Source organism: Nematolebias whitei, chromosome 1 (genome assembly GCF_014905685.2).
Source record: "Nematolebias whitei isolate Nwh7 chromosome 1, NemWhi1, whole genome shotgun sequence".
NCBI lineage: Eukaryota > Metazoa > Chordata > Actinopteri > Cyprinodontiformes > Rivulidae > Nematolebias > Nematolebias whitei.
Window position 1 is genome coordinate 32967766 of NC_056498.1, and position 19126 is coordinate 32986891.

General features: G+C 41.0%; 1 protein-coding gene across 1 annotated transcript in view; it reads right to left on the reverse strand.

The window, feature by feature from the left end:
- Positions 1–19126, reverse strand: part of chd3 (chromodomain helicase DNA binding protein 3) — a 45701-nt gene that overhangs the window by 7582 nt on the left and 18993 nt on the right. Inside the window, exons 9-25 of the mRNA XM_037676491.1 lie at positions 18028–18291; positions 17694–17897; positions 15981–16204; positions 15767–15898; positions 15585–15684; positions 13608–13799; positions 13330–13527; positions 12878–13015; positions 10163–10284; positions 9578–9751; positions 8464–8605; positions 6803–6934; positions 6578–6695; positions 5024–5148; positions 4715–4946; positions 3160–3344; positions 1545–1722 (exon numbers count right to left, since the gene is read on the reverse strand). Coding sequence (XP_037532419.1) covers positions 1545–1722; positions 3160–3344; positions 4715–4946; positions 5024–5148; positions 6578–6695; positions 6803–6934; positions 8464–8605; positions 9578–9751; positions 10163–10284; positions 12878–13015; positions 13330–13527; positions 13608–13799; positions 15585–15684; positions 15767–15898; positions 15981–16204; positions 17694–17897; positions 18028–18291 — 2860 coding nt within the window. The remainder of the gene's footprint in view (positions 1–1544; positions 1723–3159; positions 3345–4714; positions 4947–5023; positions 5149–6577; positions 6696–6802; positions 6935–8463; positions 8606–9577; positions 9752–10162; positions 10285–12877; positions 13016–13329; positions 13528–13607; positions 13800–15584; positions 15685–15766; positions 15899–15980; positions 16205–17693; positions 17898–18027; positions 18292–19126) is intronic.

A 19126-nucleotide genomic window follows, 5' to 3' on the forward strand; every position in this document is an offset into this window, starting at 1 on the left:
ACTGACTGAACAAATTAAAGTTGTGTTGTTTTTACATGTTTGACTGAGCTTGGGAAGCTCTTGGTGTGTTTAAGTGCTGTTATGGTGCAGAGTTTTCAATAAATTTGTAATTCAGTACATTCATGTCTGCATTTAACAAAAACAAATGTTTTAAGTTAATTCAGCACTGGGTTTGTAAGCTCAAACATCCAGGTAGACAACAAAAATGGCTAAATCATGTCATTTGAACCTGTTTCAGAAACGGGTCCAGATGACATGATTTAGCCATTTTTGTTAGCTCGATATCGGATCGGTATCGGCAGGCGTAAAAAAAAAAATAATAAAAATAAATAAATAAAAAATAAATAAATAAATAAAAATAAACAAATAAATAAATAAATAGATAGATATCGGTATCGGATCCGAAGTGAAAAAAAAAAAAAAAGTGGATCGGTACATTCCTACTCCTCTGTCTGTTCATGGCGGCTGTGTGTAGGCTCGTGCCCGAGTACGACTGCCTGATTAGCTCGGCACTCACCACCGGCACTCTTTTAGGGGCGGAGATTTTTTTAAAGGGTAGAAGTGAAAATGCAACTTGAAGGGGCAGCTCGTATGTGATATTAAGAAGTCGTGAGTGGCTGTTGTGTTTAAAATGAGTGTTTATGTAATTATTTTCAGTTTACATATCCAATATAAGTTTTATTTATTCAAGGCAGTCATATTTGTTCATAACTTTACAATTAGTAAGCCTGAGACTTACCAGATCCAAGCAAACAGTTACTGGAACTCACCCTATCAAAATAAAAGAGTTCCTGGATTCTGTTCTGGCAGGATCCGGCTCAAATTAAGCTCTGGGTAGACATATTTTTACCAAGTATGCTAACTATGCTACAACAAGAATAAGAAAAAAAAGCCTGGAAATGTCTTCTAGATTATTTATCTTTAAAAAATGGATTTTCCAATTCAAAGTGCAGCCCTTTGATTGCTTTAAGTAACTCTATTCAGCCTTCTGAAAACTAAATGTTGCCCACCCCCAATTCACAGTTCATCTTCAACATAACGTTACAAGAATCTGGAAAAATTTCTGAGCTTAAAGGACAAGACTAAAAGTTAACATTGGATGCTCTTTGGGGCCTGCATTAACCCCCACAATTCAAAAGCCTGCCTCTCTGATGGTATAGGGGTGTATTAGTGACTCTGGCATGAGCAGCACATCTGAAAAGGCACCATCAATGCAGCAAAGGATATCTAGATTTTAGAATAGCAGATGTTCCCTTCCATCAAAGATGGCCCAGGAGCATTGATCAGCTAGAATCCTACAAGAAGTGTTAAAAAAAGGAACAGTTTCTTAGTTTGAACCTTTGATTTGTTTACAATGTTCCATTGGGAATAAAATATAAGTTGATGAGATTTAAAAACCATTGCATTCTGTTTTAATTTATATTTTACCAACGTTTTCAGAATCAGGTTGTTGGTTTTCAGGATGACGTGACTTCAAAAAGTACAGAGGAGACAGCTGAGCCCCCCCCCCCCCCCCCCACCCCAAGTCCAAACCTGGTTCCTACCTTGGTCTTCCTGCGCAGCGTCGTTGTAGTTGACGGGCTTACGGTTCCTCTTGCCTTTACCCAGTTTGCTGGCCAGGTCCTCCTGCTGCTGCTCGTAATGGTGCCGCAGCAGTTTCTCCCAGTAGTCCGGGTCCACGTTCTCCTCCTGTTTGATGATCTCGCGCTCGATCTCCTCAATCTGGAACTCACACAAGTTGGACCATGATGATTTAGTGACTTTTATCAAGTTCAAGAATCTTTATTTGTTTCACAGTCAGTAAAATGAATGGAGCTCTCTCCACATCCTTCTAACTCTTTGTGCCGTTTAAAAACCTTGATTGCTCAGTTCAGCTTCGGTTATGGTTCAGCTTCTTTCTGCTCTTTTCAGTTATTCTGTTATTTTTCTGCTTCTTTCAGCTAAATTCAGCTTTTTCTACTTTATAGATATTTTTCTTAGTTTTTTCTCTGCTATCTTTGCTAATTTCAGCCTTTAGTGCTTCTTTTAATACTCGCTGCTTCGCGGTTCACTTTCGAGGACTCGCTCTTTCGTGGTTTTTCAACTTTATTGTCATTGTCAACTTTAATATTACTCATGTGATTGGGAGGGTACGAGGTAAAAGTTAACCAAAAAAATTAAAAACTTCGGACAGGTGCTGCCATTTTGTAGTTTTCTTTCAATAAGCCTATACTGTAACGCTATTCAAAAGAACTACACTACCCAGAAGCCAACAGTGCTTCCGGCTGCTGCTTTCCGCCGAAATGGAGGGAAAGTTTTGCAACGCAAATCTATGCTATCTCTTAAGCTCACAGAACTGGCAGGAAAGTTGCAAATAATCCTGAAGCTCAATTATCCACGTGCACCTCAACCTGGACAGGGCGGTGGGCTCGTCGCTGCAGGGTAGGTCTGCAGAATCAGAACCAAGCTGCTGGTCTGCAGAGCTGGTGAGTAAAATTTTGCAGTACTGTGCAATACATATATGTATGTTGTTAAAATTATGTAGATTTAAGAGTTTAGAACATTGCAAGAGTGTGGGAAGGGTTTATAAAGTTTTAAAATATATAAATACTAAAATAAATATAGTGTTCCTACTTTGCAGTTTTTCATCTATCACAGGGGTATCTGGAACGTAACCCCCACGATAATCGAGGGACTACTGTGACTCAACTTTATATGCTCCTTTCAGCCAATTAATGCTAATTTCACTTTTTAAATTGTCATTTTTTTAGCTTGTTTTTACTAACTTCAGTTTTTTCTGGTCATTTTAGTTTAGTTTTTTTTTTTTTTTTTGCTAATTTGAGAAGTTTTCTAATCTTTTCACCTGTTTATTCAGCATTTTCTACACGTTTCTTCTGTTTTTCTACTACTTTCCACTTTTCTTTTCCTGCTTTCAGCAAATGTCAGCTGTTCAGATTCAACTCGCGTTAACAGTTCAGACATGAAACCTTTTCAGCTGGTTTCAGCTTCTTCAGCAGCTTTCAGCAATAAATATACTGCATTTGGCAGGAAATGCAGTTTCCCTAGTTTTAGATGATACATTCCTACTTCCTGTTGGGTCCAATCAATAATGGCCCAATCAAATCTGACACCCAGAAAGTTATGAATGGCTTCTGTACAAATCTTGTTCCTGCTCCTCACCTTGTCCTCCTCTCGGACCATGTACTGAGCCACTTTAAAGGAGCTGAGGTACTCGTTCATGTTCTGGACGTCCGTGTCGTCCGTGGCGTCTTGACTCCGGTCCAGCAGCCTCTCGATGGCGGTGCTGTCGTAGTGAATGACGTTGCCCTCGTCCTCCACTTTATCCCCTGAATTGTTCTTCATGCCTGTCGAAGGAGCGGAAAAGAGTTTAACCTCTTCTTTCATGATAATTCAACACAAAAAATAAATAAATGTTTCTTTGATTCAAGAAGAGAAGCTGACGAAGCTTTCCTCTGGAAAACATTCAGAGATTAAAGCATAAAAAATATATTTTGACTGAATTTTTTTACACTTAAAGAGGTCACCCAATCACCGAGTGTAGAGTGGACATGATCTTAGTAAAAGTACACAGTATGTTCTTTAAAGAAGCAGCATCAGGACTGAGATCATTCTAAAGGGACGGGTTTAGAACAACTTTCCTGTAGTTTACTTTGATGTAATTTCCAAGTTTTCATTTGAGGGTTATCTTATATACTGTATATTTAAAATAATTATAGCACAAGAAGTCTTCTGTAGAGTATAAATTTACTTTTCCCCCCAGACTTCTTCCCTAAAATGATTTCATTCAAAGGGATTATTTACAGGATTTCAGCTCATGTAGTCATTTAATATTATTTACTTTTCATAGTTGATCATTTATTAAACTACATTTATCAGTCTGTTTATAAATATAACCAAGTTTAGCTCATCCAAACAGACACAGCACCATGTTAATGCTGAAACACCGTGTAGAACTGAATTTATTTAGATATTTATGATAAACTACAAACACCTGAAACTGACTCTCTCTCAGAGAGAACTTTGTGACTTTAAGGTCAAAAATTAAAGCTAACAGAGACGCACACCTTTGTTATAATCTGGAGCATAAATATTCATCTTTTAGCTTTAAAACTCTATTTTAGAAAAACTCAAGCAGCAGAAACTGCCTCTCTCGCTGTGAGAGAAACTCAACAGGCTGCGCGCTCCCACGTTGATGCACGTTTGTTTGTCTGTCTGAGCCGGAGTGGTCACGTGCGCAGGTTGCACATGTCTGTATGATGATGATGACGACGCTAGAAAACATTAACGTTTAATAACAAGTTGGGTTTTAGATACAAAAGTCCCAAGGAGGTCAAGGCGTGGTGAGTGAGGAGGAGGTGACGGTGTAACAGTTGTGGTATTTCTTCCAGCTGTAGTGAACTGATTTCATGTGAACACACGTTTAATAATTTATTATAAATTATCACCTTCATGAAGGCCATGAATTGTCCTCCTTAGTTTGCTGCAGGTGAGCGCTGCTCACACCCACCGTGACCCAGACAGCACGAGCCACTCTGCTCTGATTGGATCAAACTTTGACTCTGGTTCTATTTAATGGTTGAAACCAGTGTCAGTTTAATCCCAGTATTATCATTAGACTGGAACACACGTTTTTTCCCCCTCCTCATTTTTACAATGACAGAAATCCGTCGGAGAACTTTAACCCGTGCATTCATCACATGTGGTGCGTCGTCACCTTCTCCCTCGTCCTTGAAGAGCTCTTCTGTCCCGAACTTGAGGATATCGTCCAGCTCCTGTTTGGTCATGGAGCCGGCTTTGGAGCCCAAACCGGGCCTCACCACCAGGTGAGTCAGCATCATCTTCCTCTTGGCCACTTGAGTGATTCGCTCCTCCACGCTGGCTCGCGTCACAAAGCGGTAGATCATCACCTTGTTGGCCTGCCCGATGCGGTGAGCTCTGCTGAACGCCTGCGCACAGACACGGTTCGATTTAGGAGAGTTTAGAGAGAAGGTTATAATTCCTCCCCTGAAGGTGTGAACTGCACCTGTATGTCGTTGTGAGGGTTCCAGTCTGAGTCGAAGATGACGACGGTGTCCGCCGTGGCCAGGTTGATGCCTAAACCACCCGCCCGGGTGGAGAGCAGGAAGCAAAACTGACCAGCTCCGGGAGCTGCAGACGAGGACAGAAGATGTCCGCGGGGAGAGGACAAAAACCGAGAAAGACATTAAAACCCAGCAATTCTTGAAGGAATGCAACATTTGAAAGGATTTTATTTTGAAAAGAACAACGTTGGTCAAATCTTGAGTTGAGGCTGACTCTCAGCTACTACCACACCACACATCAGCTCAACATCTGTAAAGCTGACTGGCTTACGGCCATGTTCATGTTGGCTAAGGCTAATTAGCCGTGGCATCCGTCTTTACTAAGAAAGTTATTCAGTTGTAGATGAACGTCCAATAAAAGCTTTGAATTTCATTAAGATCAGTCCAGTGGATCGTGAGATATTTTACTAACAGTACAAAGACTTACATGATCACCCGCCTTTTGGTATAAATAAATCATTCTGATATAATAATATATACATCACAACATAAATATTTTTTACGCCGGATGCCCTTCCTGATGCAATCACAGATCACCGAGCTAGCACAGCCCTCTGTGTGGAGCAGAGTGCTGCTATTTAAAGCACCTGGAGGGGCAGATGGTGGTGGATAAGGGCCTTGCTCAAGGGCCCAGAGTGGGGCAAATGAGGGTGGAGGCAGGTGTGGTTGTGTTTCACCTATCCCACCCACGTTGTTGATGTTGTCAGTGCAGGGAGTTGAACTGACAACTTTCCGACCACAGGAACACCTTCTCCAACGTCTGTGCCACCACTCCCCCACTAGCATTAATACTTGACAATAATCAATAAAGGGAAATTGGACTTGGGTAAGGGAATATGGAGTGGGTAGAATTAATGTACAGGCCAATCTTTTTATTAGCGTCCCTTCAAATTGACACTTTTCAGTGATTTCAACATTCTTTTAGGACGGGTCATCTATGGTCATGTGGGTCCAGAACATTTTCAAAAACTTCTCAGGAGGAATTTGAACTGAGCCAACAAACTTTTCACTTCAAGAGTCCACTGCCAAGTCATACAACCTCTTTTTTGAAGAATGACAAATTATTCTTTTGGTCATCATGAGAATCAACTAAAGTGTGCTTTCCAAGCAGAAGAAAACGCAAAACAATAGAACCAACAAATAAAAAATAAAAAGAATGCTTTTTTATTATAAAGGTAAATGTTTACAAGGCTTTTTACGTAATAATTAGAAGTCCTCTTCCACCAAAACTAGTATAATTTGTCCTTTCATTAAAATTTGTTCATGTTTAGATTTTTGTTGTTGATTAAAAATTCTAATGTTTGTGGCCTGCGTGTTCTTAGCGTAATCATTTTGGTTTTGTGTCAAAAATGTTTGGACATTACTGGTACAGGCATAATAGCCAAAAATAAAAAAGCTACACAATAACACTGCAGAGGTTTTATTGTGATGCACATCTTTTTAAACTTCTATCAGCTAAAGGAACGAGTGTACGATGAATCGACTGCAGTCCTCACCGTTGAATCGATCGATGGCCTCTTGCCTCAGAGCTCCTGTGATGCCCCCATCGATTCTCTCGTACTTGTAGCCTTCATAATCCAGAAAGTCTTCCAGTAGATCCAGCATTTTTGTCATCTGAAACAGAGGACATCAACGCATGCTAGTTGAACGACGTCAGCTGGAACAGCAGCGTGTTCTGAAGGTGTCGTGACGTAACGAACATGTGTTTGTTACGTGCGTACCTGAGAGAAGACCAGCACTCGGTGTCCCTGCTCCTTCAGTTTCCTCAGCATCTTCTGCAGCAGCGTCAGCTTCCCTGAGGCTTTTGTTAGCGCCGACCCTTCGTACGCACCGCTGGGCGTTTTCTGGGCTTCCTACAAAAACACAAGTAACAACCCAAAGTCAACGCCGGCGGATTAATCTGTGCTTCAAATGATGACTGAACGAGCCAACCAGACTCAAACTGTTCTCTCTCTAAAGCAACTGTTTTAGAGGACATTTTGGACATAATTCACCATGAACAGCTTGTTGACGGACACTGAAGCCACTTGTTCACTTAAACATGGGATAAAGTTTCCCATTCCAGAGGCTGTTTTTTCTTTAGCTGACTGTTCCATAATCTACGTTAGAAAGCTGATGGTTTTATTTTAGGAGAAAAGAACAAGTGTTCTGCCCTGTTCTGTTGTGTGGGACGAAAACTAAACGACATGCAGAGTAACGTGGCAAAAAGGAAAAAGCTTCCTTTCTCATCAGATCCACACTTTCAGCATTTCATGATTTGAAAAGCAAGTCGACCGACACGGACACTTGTTAAAATAAGCATCAAGAACTGACCCAAAAGACACAAACTTTATAATGAAATGCACAAAACAGGCAACAACAGATCACATTTGAACATGGAAATACAAACTGCGAGCTAAAAAATAAAAAAAAGAGGGAAAATTTGTTACAAATGACATCATCAGCATCAACGTGTGGCATGAAGGCTGCACAGCTGCAGAAAGAAAAGCTCTGCAGAAAGTGGTGAAGGCTGCACAGAAGTCTGTTGGAGTCAGTCTCCCCACCATCACAGACATCTACACCTCTAGATGAAGGAAGAGGGCCACCTGCATCACGAAGAACCACACTCACCCAGCACACAAACCATTTGCCCCGCTTCCCTCACGCAGGAGGTTGAGGAGCATTAAGTGCAGAACCACTAGCCTGAGGAACAGCTTCTACCCTGAAGCTGTTAGACTCAAAAATCCTTAATCAGGATAATTTACTGTAAGGAAAAAAAAAATCACTGTAATGCCACTTTAATTGGTGATATGTGACTTATCGGTGCTGGATTATCTTATGCTGCTGTACTCATTCATACCTATCTGCTCACCAAAGACTCATGTTCGGGCTGCTGTTGTTTTACGCTGTATTGTTTTACATTATTAGTGTTTAGCGTATATCTGAGATATTTTAGCGTATCGTTTGGCGTTCGTTTAGCGTATATCTTAGTGTATATCTTGAATCCTTCTTTATTATTTCTTTTTATACGTTATATTTTTGCTATTTTGCAGTGTAAATGGGACACTATGTACATAATTTCGTTCCACCTCATGTACCACATGTGATGCGAATGACAATAAAATTAACTAGAACTTGATAAAATGCCTTGGACTAAACGAGAAGTAAAGACTTTACTTGTGCCATAACAACTATATAAAAACATCCACGTTTAATCTTCAATCATCTCTTTTATATCTGTGCTTAATTTTAAATTGAGCAGAACCACACAAGGTGTAGAACCGATCAGGACTGTACTGAAACTTTTTAAAATTAAATTATAACAACAGCTTTATCTGTGTTTATAAAATATGATTTCCTTCAGTCTTAGTGTTTCTGTATTCATGTGTTCATCTGCACTCACCATGGAGGCGACGGGAAAGAGGTAAGGGTGGTTGCAGCACTTCTTCAGGTCCATCATGATGTTGAGTAGAGAGACCTGGTTTCCTCCACCTTTCGAGTTGAGCGCTTCAAAGTTCTTGGTCAGAATCAGCTTGTAGTACTTCCTGTTAAAAATAAAAGCATAAAATCAATGATATTAAATGAATAAAACAAAGGCTGCAGTCAGTGGTGGGCACAGCTAACCAAAACGTTAGCAAAGCTATTTTTTTTGTTAGCAAAACTAACGCTAAACTGATAAAAACAATTGGTGGAAGCTAATGCTAAAGTGCTAACTGTTATAATACACTGCTGTCGCTGACACTGTAAGACTGTCTGTAATGTGACAACGTTGTGAGTGAACACAACTCAAAACGGTTCATGAATAACAAGTAAAGCATCCATGTCCTGTGCAAAGGTGAGCTTTCAGAAATTAATCCAGTCCATCGGAACCAAGGAGGCGGAGCAGAACTCTGTAGTGCTGAATCAGAGTGATGCATTCAATGTGTGTTGGACGTCTCCCTCGTGACATTTACTGTAATGAATCAAATCACTTTAGTGATTCTCTTTGTAGTTAACTACTTTTATAAACTAACTTCAGAGTTGTTGTGCGTCATAATCAATATTCTCTCCACAATAAATCTGTTTGGATTAAAGTAAAGATGTGTGAAATGTGTGAGAGAGTCACGTCCCAGAGACGGTGTGAGCGTTGCAAAGCATGCTGGTTAGAAATTATTTGTGCAATGTTTCTGAGTGTGAAAATGTTTTATGTTATTTTCCTGTTCTGTGGTTTGATTTGGCATTTTATCTGTGTAAATCTGTTCTCCTGTATGCTTTTAATGTGGAAAACTGTCTTTTGAAAAATTAGCGGACTTGAGTTTACTGGATTTAAATTTAGCGGAAGCTAATTCCACTAAAGGTTTTCAAAGTTAGCAAAAACGCTAATCTGCTAAAAGGAAAGTTAGCGAAACTGTGCCCACCGCCGGCTGCAGTGATTCAGTTCAACTCCTTTGAATGAAGGTTACAAATAAACGCAGGTATCTGTCTGGAGAACGTTCAGCCGTTCCCTTCATGTTGATCTGTATTTATTAGTGTCGTACTTCTGCATGGGGCTCAGCTCCACTCTGACAATCAGCTCCGTCTTGGAGGGCATGTTCTTAAAGACGTCGGCTTTGAGTCTCCGCAGCATGTGAGGGCCCAGCAGGTCGTGGAGCTTCTTGATCTGGTCCTCCTTGGAGATGTCGGCAAACTCTTCCAGGAAGCCCTCAAGGTTACTGCACAAAGAAAGAGAGCAAGGATTAAAATAAAAAGAAGAGTGCCGCAAGCAACACATTATATGCCCCTTGATAAACTACTATACAGTGATCTGTAGCAATGGACAGGACAAATACCTTATATAACATTTGACTTTGATTTGTGATCTTGACCTTGAAGCTGACCTTGAAGTGTACGTGACACTCTGTCTAGCGATGATAATAAGTGTATGAAGATTCATTAAATTATTTTGAGCAGATCAGAAGTTACGGGCGAGACAAGAGAAAGTTTACAAACAGAAACCATAATACGTCCTGCTTTCAACCGGCGTACAAAAATAGGAAAAATGCGTCTTTATCCAAATAATAAATGTGGTGTTTTGAACCAAACTACATGATCTGATCTTTGATGATAATAAGAATCTGTCATACTTAAAACGATTGGGTGTGAGAAAGTTGAGCAAATGGAACAGCTCCTCCAGGTTGTTCTGCAGAGGAGTTCCTGTCAGCAGCAGCTTGTAGTCGATCTTGTAGTCGTTCAGCCGCCGGAAAAACTGCAAACAGAGACAAGAAGCCAGGGTTTGATTTGAGCCGGATCCTGCCAGAACAGGATCCGGGAACTCTTTATTTTGACAGGGAGCGTTCCGGTAATCGTTTGATTGGATCCGGTAACTCTCAGGCTTACTAATAATAATGTTATGAACAAATATGACTGCCATGAACAAATAAAACTTATATTGGATATGTAAGCTGAAAATAATTACATAAACACTCATTTTAAACACAACAGCCACTTACGAGCTTCTTAATATCAAACACAAGCTGCACCTTCAAGTAAGCATCTCCGCTTCTGCCCTTAAAACAGCTTCGCCCCAAAAGTTCGAAATCATGGGCAATTTATAAAAAAACAAAAATATAATAAAACAGTACAACTAATTTGCAAATCAGTTTTACAGTTTAAGTGGGTCATTAATAAAATTTTGATTATTTATTAAAAATACAACGAGAGAAATGTTTGCTGGGTAATCACGTTACGTACGTCACATGTCAAACCAACGGTGCCAATTTGTCAAAATAAGAGCGATCAAAACGTCGAAAAGAAAGTCCCATTTACTTTTTTTTACAAAAAAGGCTTCTCGTACTCCGGTTTCCTCCCACAGGAAAAATGGAAAAATCTGGTTTGTGTTGCTCTACAATAAGGCAGTCTGGAGAAGACTGGTGGAATGAAACTGGCTAAAGAAAGGGTGTCGTGTTTAATAACTTCATCCGTCTCTGACATAAAGCAGCAACGAGCACTTTGTAAATAAATATTTGAACATGCTCGGACCAGGAGTCACTTTACAGCAAAAAACATACTTATAAAAGTTGAAGACGCTTAGGGACAGGTTATATTTACAGTCAGTGCTCAGTGTGAACAAAGAGCCAATATGAGTGGGATCTTTCGCACGGCATATAGAGGCCAGCACGTGGATTTGAAAGAGAAATTGATTGTCAGGAATTAAACGGACTTGATATGGGCAGAGTACTGCATTCTAATGTTGCATGTTCGAACATACAGAAACACGTTTCAGTAGAAATGAAAAGAAAACATTGACTGAATTGTGGAGTGTGAAACTAAAACTTAGCCTCTTGCTGGACGAGTCCACTAGTTGAAATAAGAACAGTGCACTTGTTATATACATAAGAACACAGCTAGCAGATATGGACAAATCAAGTAACATATTTACTGAACTGGTTGAACTGGATCATTTATCTGCAGATGGTATTGTGCATAATCTGGAGTTTTTGTCTAAACCTCTCATTGGATGGTGCGTGTGATATGTTGGATGGAGAAGTGGTGTTGCGAGCAGACTTCAGGATGTTTGCCTTCATATGCTCAGCCCACAGACTTGAGCTTACGGTAAATGACGTGGTGAAAGAGATGGAGTCAGTCAATCATTTTAAAATACTGATTGACATTTCTATTTATAACACGTCTAACAAGAACCATGTGGAACTGAGGGAGTGTGCATCCAGTGTAGACATGCAATTGTGCAAAACCGGTCAGATATTAAACACAATATGGGTAGTCTCCAGTTTTTGTTTGGAACAACTATCCTGCACTTCATAGACATTTTAAGTTGGCACCAGATGATTCCACCCATGATGAATCTGATGTGCACTTTCTCAGTATTGTTGGACCTCCTTTGACCAAGTTCAATCCGGTCCCTTATGTGAGGTCGTGGGTGGCTAAAGGATGCAGAACTGCCACTGAGACAAGGAGCAAGGTGCAGAGCAGGGAGGAGGATGAGGAGGAACACCTGGCCATGGTGTGAGATGTACCAAACAACTAGGGTAGTAAGATAAAAAATGATCCTGCACCTAAAATACACTTATAAAGCACACATAAAATGTTTAAAATCCATAAAAATGAATTGGTTTAGCATTTTGACATTTGTGCACCTAAGCCTTATGTTGTGTGTGTGTTCCAGTATCAGTGTTGGCCTCAGTGGTCTCCACTAAATTAAGCACCACAAGAAACACAAAGCCCAACCAGATAAACTTTGACATAACGGATTAGGACACAAAGATCAGAATGATCAGAATTTAAATCAGAATTTATTTTTTACAATATGTCATTATTATGTCTATTGTTCTGCGTAAAATCTATAAATGATCAAAAAAATTGAAAATGCACAGATTTGTGGTTCATTGAGGTTCATTTACGACATTTGTCCACCAGGGGGAGAAGATGAGCATCAACAGGGACGAGCTGAACCTGAGTCGCTTTCTTTCCATCTTGGTGATGGGATGGAGGCAGCCAGGCAGGTTATACAGGTTGTACTGTAATGCCTCTGAGCTGCCAAGAGAGGTAGTCACAGAGCTGAACGAGTTGGTGTGCGTGAGTGTAAATCGTCATTGTGACCCAAAAGTGTACTATGTAGTGATCCACGGTCTGCAGGATTAAGAATCAGAGATAAACGACATATTCTGTGTAGTGCTCCACGTCAAATGTATACTCCAAGCCGGTTCCGCGATGTTGACGTCCCATCATCCTGGGACTCGACTGGTGATTTATGAATAATTATATAATTTAAGGGGGGGTTGTGTCTTTGTGTCCAAATCATGCAACATTCTGTGCAAAGGCCTAGAGACTAGCAGCGGTACCTTTGACTGGTTGTTCTTCAGTCGGTGAGCCTCATCCACCACCAAGCAGGCCCAGTCGATGGACTTGAGCGCCGTTTGATCAATGGTCACCAACTCGTAGGAGGTCAGGAGTACGTGGAATTTAATCGGAGCCTCTCGCTGCAGGAAGGAAAACAGAGCAGTAAGCGTGAGGTGTTTTACTACAAAAGGTTGAATTTTTTTTTTATTACCGTATTTTTCGGACTATAAGGCGCAATTAAAATCCTTTAATTTTCTCAAAAATCAACAGTGAGTCTTATAACCCGGTGCATTTTATGTATTTATTCTGGCTGTGCTTACTGACCTCCAACCTATTTTATGTGGTTATTATGAATGAGTTGAATAACTTATTTGACTGTTTTGTTTCGCTTAATGCGCCTTATAGTCCGAAAAACACGGTATTATAAAGGTTTATGGCCAGAAGAGCCTCCTACCCTCAGTTTGAAGGCCTTCTTTCCTGCTTTGATCGAATCATCAAACGTGAACTCGTTCTCTCGGATGATGGCTCGACTGTCTTTGTCTCCCGTGTACGTCACCACATAAAAGTCAGGCGCCCACATCTCAAACTCCCTCTCCCAGTTTATGATGGTGGAGAGGGGCGCACTGACCAGGAACGGACCCTTAGTGTGACCCTGAGAAGAACAAACACGAACAACAACTCACACCTCGGCGCTTTCAGCCGGCCTCGTGAGACGAGAAACAAGCCCAGTACCTCTTTCAAAAGTGAATACAGAAAGACGATGGTCTGGATGGTTTTGCCAAGGCCCATTTCATCGGCCAGAATGGTGTCAGTGCCCTGAGCCCAGGAAAACCGGAGCCAGTTCAAGCCCTCCAGCTGGTACAGATGCAGCGTGCCACCCGTCGCTGTGACAAAGTCCGGCTGCTCCTCGTATTTTATTGTAAGCTGGAGAAAAAACAAAAAGACAAAATCTAAAATAATAAAAGAAAACATGCAGGTTGGGCTGCCTTCAGGCCCAGGCCTCCCATTACCAAAGAGACCTGTGATCCCAGTGAGATTCATCTGGTTCAAAAAAAATTATGATCAGAATCACAAGTGGACAGTTTTCTGAAAATGTGAGGAGAAAACAAAAAAAAACAACAGCTTATAAAAAACATTTGAATAAAAACGGACTTTCTGCATAATGTGCAGTACAGAAGGATCATAAAAAGTTAAGCTTGATCGATTAGTGTTTCCTGAAAGTCCATTCGAATGCAGATTTTTATAAATCAGAGAAACCGATAGCAAACATATAAAGCCAATTATTTTATGCATATGTTTGTTTTAAGTCCATAAAAAGCCCATAATAATTCAGTTCATTTATAGAAGTTAATGAACTTAAGTTGAGTACATTATTTAATAACAAATAGCAAGAGTTACACACATTATACACCCATGAGCAAACTATTATAAAGCAATCTATAGCAAAGGCCCGGACAAGAAAAGACCTCGTCTATAATTTGACCTTGATTTGTCACCTTGACCTCGGAGCTGAAGTGATGAAAAGTGTATGCGACACTCCGTCTAGTGATGATGCATGTGTGTATTAAGATTTATTAATGTGTCTTGAGCAGATCAGAAGTCATAGGCTGGACAGAGAAAGTTTACGGACAGGGACGATACCATAATGTGTCCGTCTTATGTATAAAAACTAAAATGGAGTCCATCAAATCATCACCAGAGCATCCAAATTACAATCTACTAGATCTTGACAAGGAAAATGAAACTACAGTGAATGACTGTGGTCAGTAAAGGGGGTTAGGGCTGGGCTCAAATAAGTTGAAGCTCCCGCAAACCGAACAAAAGGCACCCCTGCCTCGAAAGACACCCACAGTGCGAGACGATGACGGAGTCAAGAGTAACAACGCTGCTAGTCTTAGTATACGTCGGCATGGCTAATGATTCTTTAAGTAAACTGCGAAGAATCAGTCAGTTAAAAGCTACAAGTATGAGTAGGCCTGTCACGATAACAAATTTTGCAGGGCGATTAATTGTCTCTGAAATTATTGCGATAAACGATAATATTGTTTGAAATTTGACAATAATTAGAAATTATTGTCAAATTTAAGAAGAAATGTTGGTTAATTTGTTTTGAGTGTTGTACATTTTTTGACCATTGGATGGCAGTGTGAGACTCTTTGAACCGAAGGATGGCTAGTGAGGGAGCGAGCAGTGGGAGGGAGGCCCCTTGACGTGACATGGGCTGTCTCTTTCCTTTTTTTTTCTCGGACGCTCAATGTGGTTTGAGCTCGTTAGCATACCATTTTTCACACAAAGCTTTTAATAAAAAAGTCAGTAAACAAGTTCTCAGCTTCTTTTTGCAGAGAAAAACAACTTTTTACACGAACGCACGGGTTTCAACTGTGACTTTTGGAGCTTCGACAAGACAGAGGTTTTTTCCCGAGGTTGGCCTGTTAGCTTAGCTCGTAGCTTAGCTTCTCAGCTTAGCTGCTTTTAACGATCCAAAAGCGCAATTTTGGACGGTTAAAATGAATTTTAAAGAGAAAAGAGAAAGGGTGGGGTCAGTGAAGAGCACCGGAGTTGAGCTTTTTGTCATCCAGTGTCTTCAGTAGAAAGAGAGAGACACGAAGAAATGATTTATCATATGATTAATTGATTAATTGTTTATCGTGACAGGCCTTAGTATGAGTTCCGACAACAGCTACAGATATAAAACTACAGTTCACCTACATCAGTAAGGGGTGAGGCAGGAGACTCTTCTTCTTCGCCCTCACCGTCTTTACTCGCCATCTTCCTGGGTTTGTCCATGTCCTCCTTCAGGATGGCGTCCCTGTCACAACAGCAGAATTATCAGTTAATGCTAAAGCAGGAACATTTTCATGAGCATGTGTAGCTGGATCCTGCAGTTCCACCTGTGTCTCCAGTAGTTGGTTTTGTGGAGCTCAAAGTCCGGGATGTCCATGTTGTCTTTCTCCCAGGTACACTGGTCATAGGTCAGGTCTTTCCACTTGACCAGGTAGTGGTACGTCCCCTTCTTGTCCACACTGGCAGAGGGACATGTGCAGGACAATGAGCGCCGGTACAGAAACCTGAATCCAACATGTTCCAACGCGCTGCCGTTTATACCTGTGGTTTATGATGCGCTGGATCATCATCCACTCGGGCTTGATGCCGTATTTGTAGTATTTGTCCTCCAGCATGGCGTACTGCGGGTCTTTGGCTCTCCTCTTCTCGCTCTTCCCCACTCCGTTCTCGTCCTCTGTACCTGAACCGTAATCCAGGCTGGGGGGCTCGTCCATGTCGGTCTTCCTCTGGTAGTTTCTGTACATCACAGAGTGGAAGATCTCCAACTGAGGGATGGAGAAGGTGGTTAATAAGAAGCAGAACTTCTCCAAAACTGTAAGGACGTTTCTGGCACTGGGATGGTTTTACATATTTTTGAAGATATGCAGTGAAGGGAAAAGGACAGTGCACTTGTTTTAGTTTTAGGTGTTACATGTCAGGCTATAAGAAATATTCTGGTCTTTTTCCAGGTTTTTAAGTTATTTATATCTAGAGTTAAGTGTATAAAAACACACAAAACAGTCTGTTATTTCTGAAACAAAAATGAAGCCAAAGTGGAAAAGCTGTGTGTGAAAACTGCCTCCAGCCCAGGATTCATGTACCTTCTTTAGCATTAATAACTCTCAGTAGTTATCAGTCTCTCATACGGTTGTGGAGGAAGTTTGGCCCATTCTTCTTTACAGCATTGCTTCAGTTCATTGAGGTTTGCAGACATTTTGTTTCTGTACAACTTCTTTAAGGTCCCAAAAGAGCATCTCAGTCAGGTTGAGGTCTGGACTTAGACTGGACAACTGATGCAGCACGACTGTGGCTGCAAAACAAGCCCACACTTTCAGCCCTCCACCACCGTGCTTAACACTTATGTTCAGCTGACTTGCTGTGCTTGGGTTTCTCCAAACATGCTGCTGTGTATTATGGGTAAACATCTTTACTTTGGTCTGTCCTGAAGGCATTGTTCCGTAAGTCTTGTGGTGCATTCAGGTGAAACTGTGCAAACCCAACTCATGCCGCCGTTCTTTTCTAGAAAGAGAATGTCTTCTATTGTAACCCTGTCAAACAAGCCACACATGCTCAGTCTTCTTTTAACTGTCCTGTCATGAACTTTAACCTTTAACCTACAAACTGAGGCCTGCAGAGTCTGAGATGGAGCTTTTTATTTTTTTTTATTGCGACTTCTATGAGCATTGCACGGTCTGACCTTGGGGTGAACATTTTGGGACGTTCACTTGAAGGAAAACTGACAACTGTCTTTAACTCATTTCAACTTCTGGATAATATTTCTCTCTATAGAATGATGAAGTTTAAACTGTTTGTAAATGAACTTTAACCCTCCTGAAACTGATGGACAGCAATAGATGCTTCTCTTAGATTATTGCTGATGTCTTTCCACTTGGAATTGTACTGTGCAAAAGTTTTAGACCAATCCTAATATGCTGCTGGATGCAAAATGTGTTCCCCTGCTGTGGATCATAAATTGATGAAAATTCTTAAATAAATTTAAAGATTAAAGATAACAGCTGTTAACTTTTGGGGGGTTTGCATTTCCCATACAATCCAAACTTTTTCTTCAGAATATGTAAATTAATATTTTTTTGTATTAAACTGTTATTTAAAAACAACTTGATACATATAAAACAGTTAAAGATTCTCTCACAAACTGTTATCGTGGTGAGGATAATCATTTGTGTATTAAACTGCAAAAATAAATAAATAAAACAGCAAATTAATGCGTTTCATTCTTCCTTTGTTGCTGTTTTTAAACATTTGGTGTCTCACCTGCAGCTCGGTGATCCAGGTGCAGTGCCAGTACGACTGGCTGGTCAGCTTCACGAAAAACTCCCTCTCAGCTCTGCCCTTCATTGGGGGAGGCGGGGGGGCATCGGGGAGGGCGTCAGGAGGAGGCGGGACAGGAATGGGAAGCGGAGGCTCGCCCCACCGCCAGTGCAGGATCTTCTGCACCCGCCCTTTGATATGTGGGCACTGGAGCGGGAGAATTATTGCAAATCAGACTTGAACCGTCTCTCTCCAACCAAGTCGCAGAGATAAAAACACAGAAGTCACCGACGTCTGAACAAAGTGCGAAGCTAAACGAAGCTTCGGAGCGACTGACCGTGCAGCGAGGACACAGCCACTCTCCGTTGGGGATCTCGGGCAGCGGCGGGTTCAGGCAGTGAATGTGGTAGGAGGACGTGCACGTGTCGCAGCACAGCAGCTCTCCTCCGTCTTTACACACCCGGCAGAACTCCATGTGGTCGTCGTCTTCCTCCTCTGCCCCCGTGGGGACACCCACCTCAGATATGACTCTGTCCTCGCTGTCCTCCTCAAAGTCCTCAAAGTCTTCATCTTTTGCCTCCCACTGGATTCCCTCTTTTTCCTGAGAAAGCACAAACAGCAGAAGAGTTCAGACTTTTGCTGCTCGTGTCTTTATTGGCAGCAGAGACGACAGGGAGCCCCAGAGGGAGAGCATGAGGGGACTCAAAACTAAGCCTGTACAGGCTGTAGCTGAGGTTTCATCTTCTACTTTGAGTGAAAGTGACTGAGAGACATGAGATGTGAGGGAGGAGGCCTCACGAGACCTTCAGTTAAGCTGCTGAGAAAGTACCGAAAGAAAAAAAGCAGAGTTGATGAAAAATGGATCCTCCCTCTGAGTGAACCCATTCTGGGTGTACAAAGGTTCAAAAAAGAAACGCCTGATTTATGAAACGCCTCCTTTCTCTAACCTAGTTTCATCGCCTACTGTCCCAGAGCAACAATGTCTCTTAAAGTGACTGAATATAAAACGCTATCTGTTGCAGGGCCATATATATATATATATATATATATATATATATATATATATAAATAAATAAAGGATTTTACATTAAATACAGGAACACAAACGGGTAACAACAGCAAATGAAGCAAAAATAATATCAAACAAAAGTATGTAAAAGATTGACCCAAAAAAAGTAGGGAGGGAGGACAGAAGGAAGGAAGAGAGGGAGGGAAGGAGGAAGGAATTGAGGATAGAAGGAAGGAAGGAAGAACTGTATGTATGTATGTATGTATGTATGTATGTATGTATGTATGTATGTATGTATGTATGTATGTATGTATGTATGTATGTATGTATGTATGTATGTATGTATGTATGTATGTATGTATGTATGTATGTATGTATGTATGTATGTATGTATGTATGTATGTATGTATGTATGTATGTATGTATG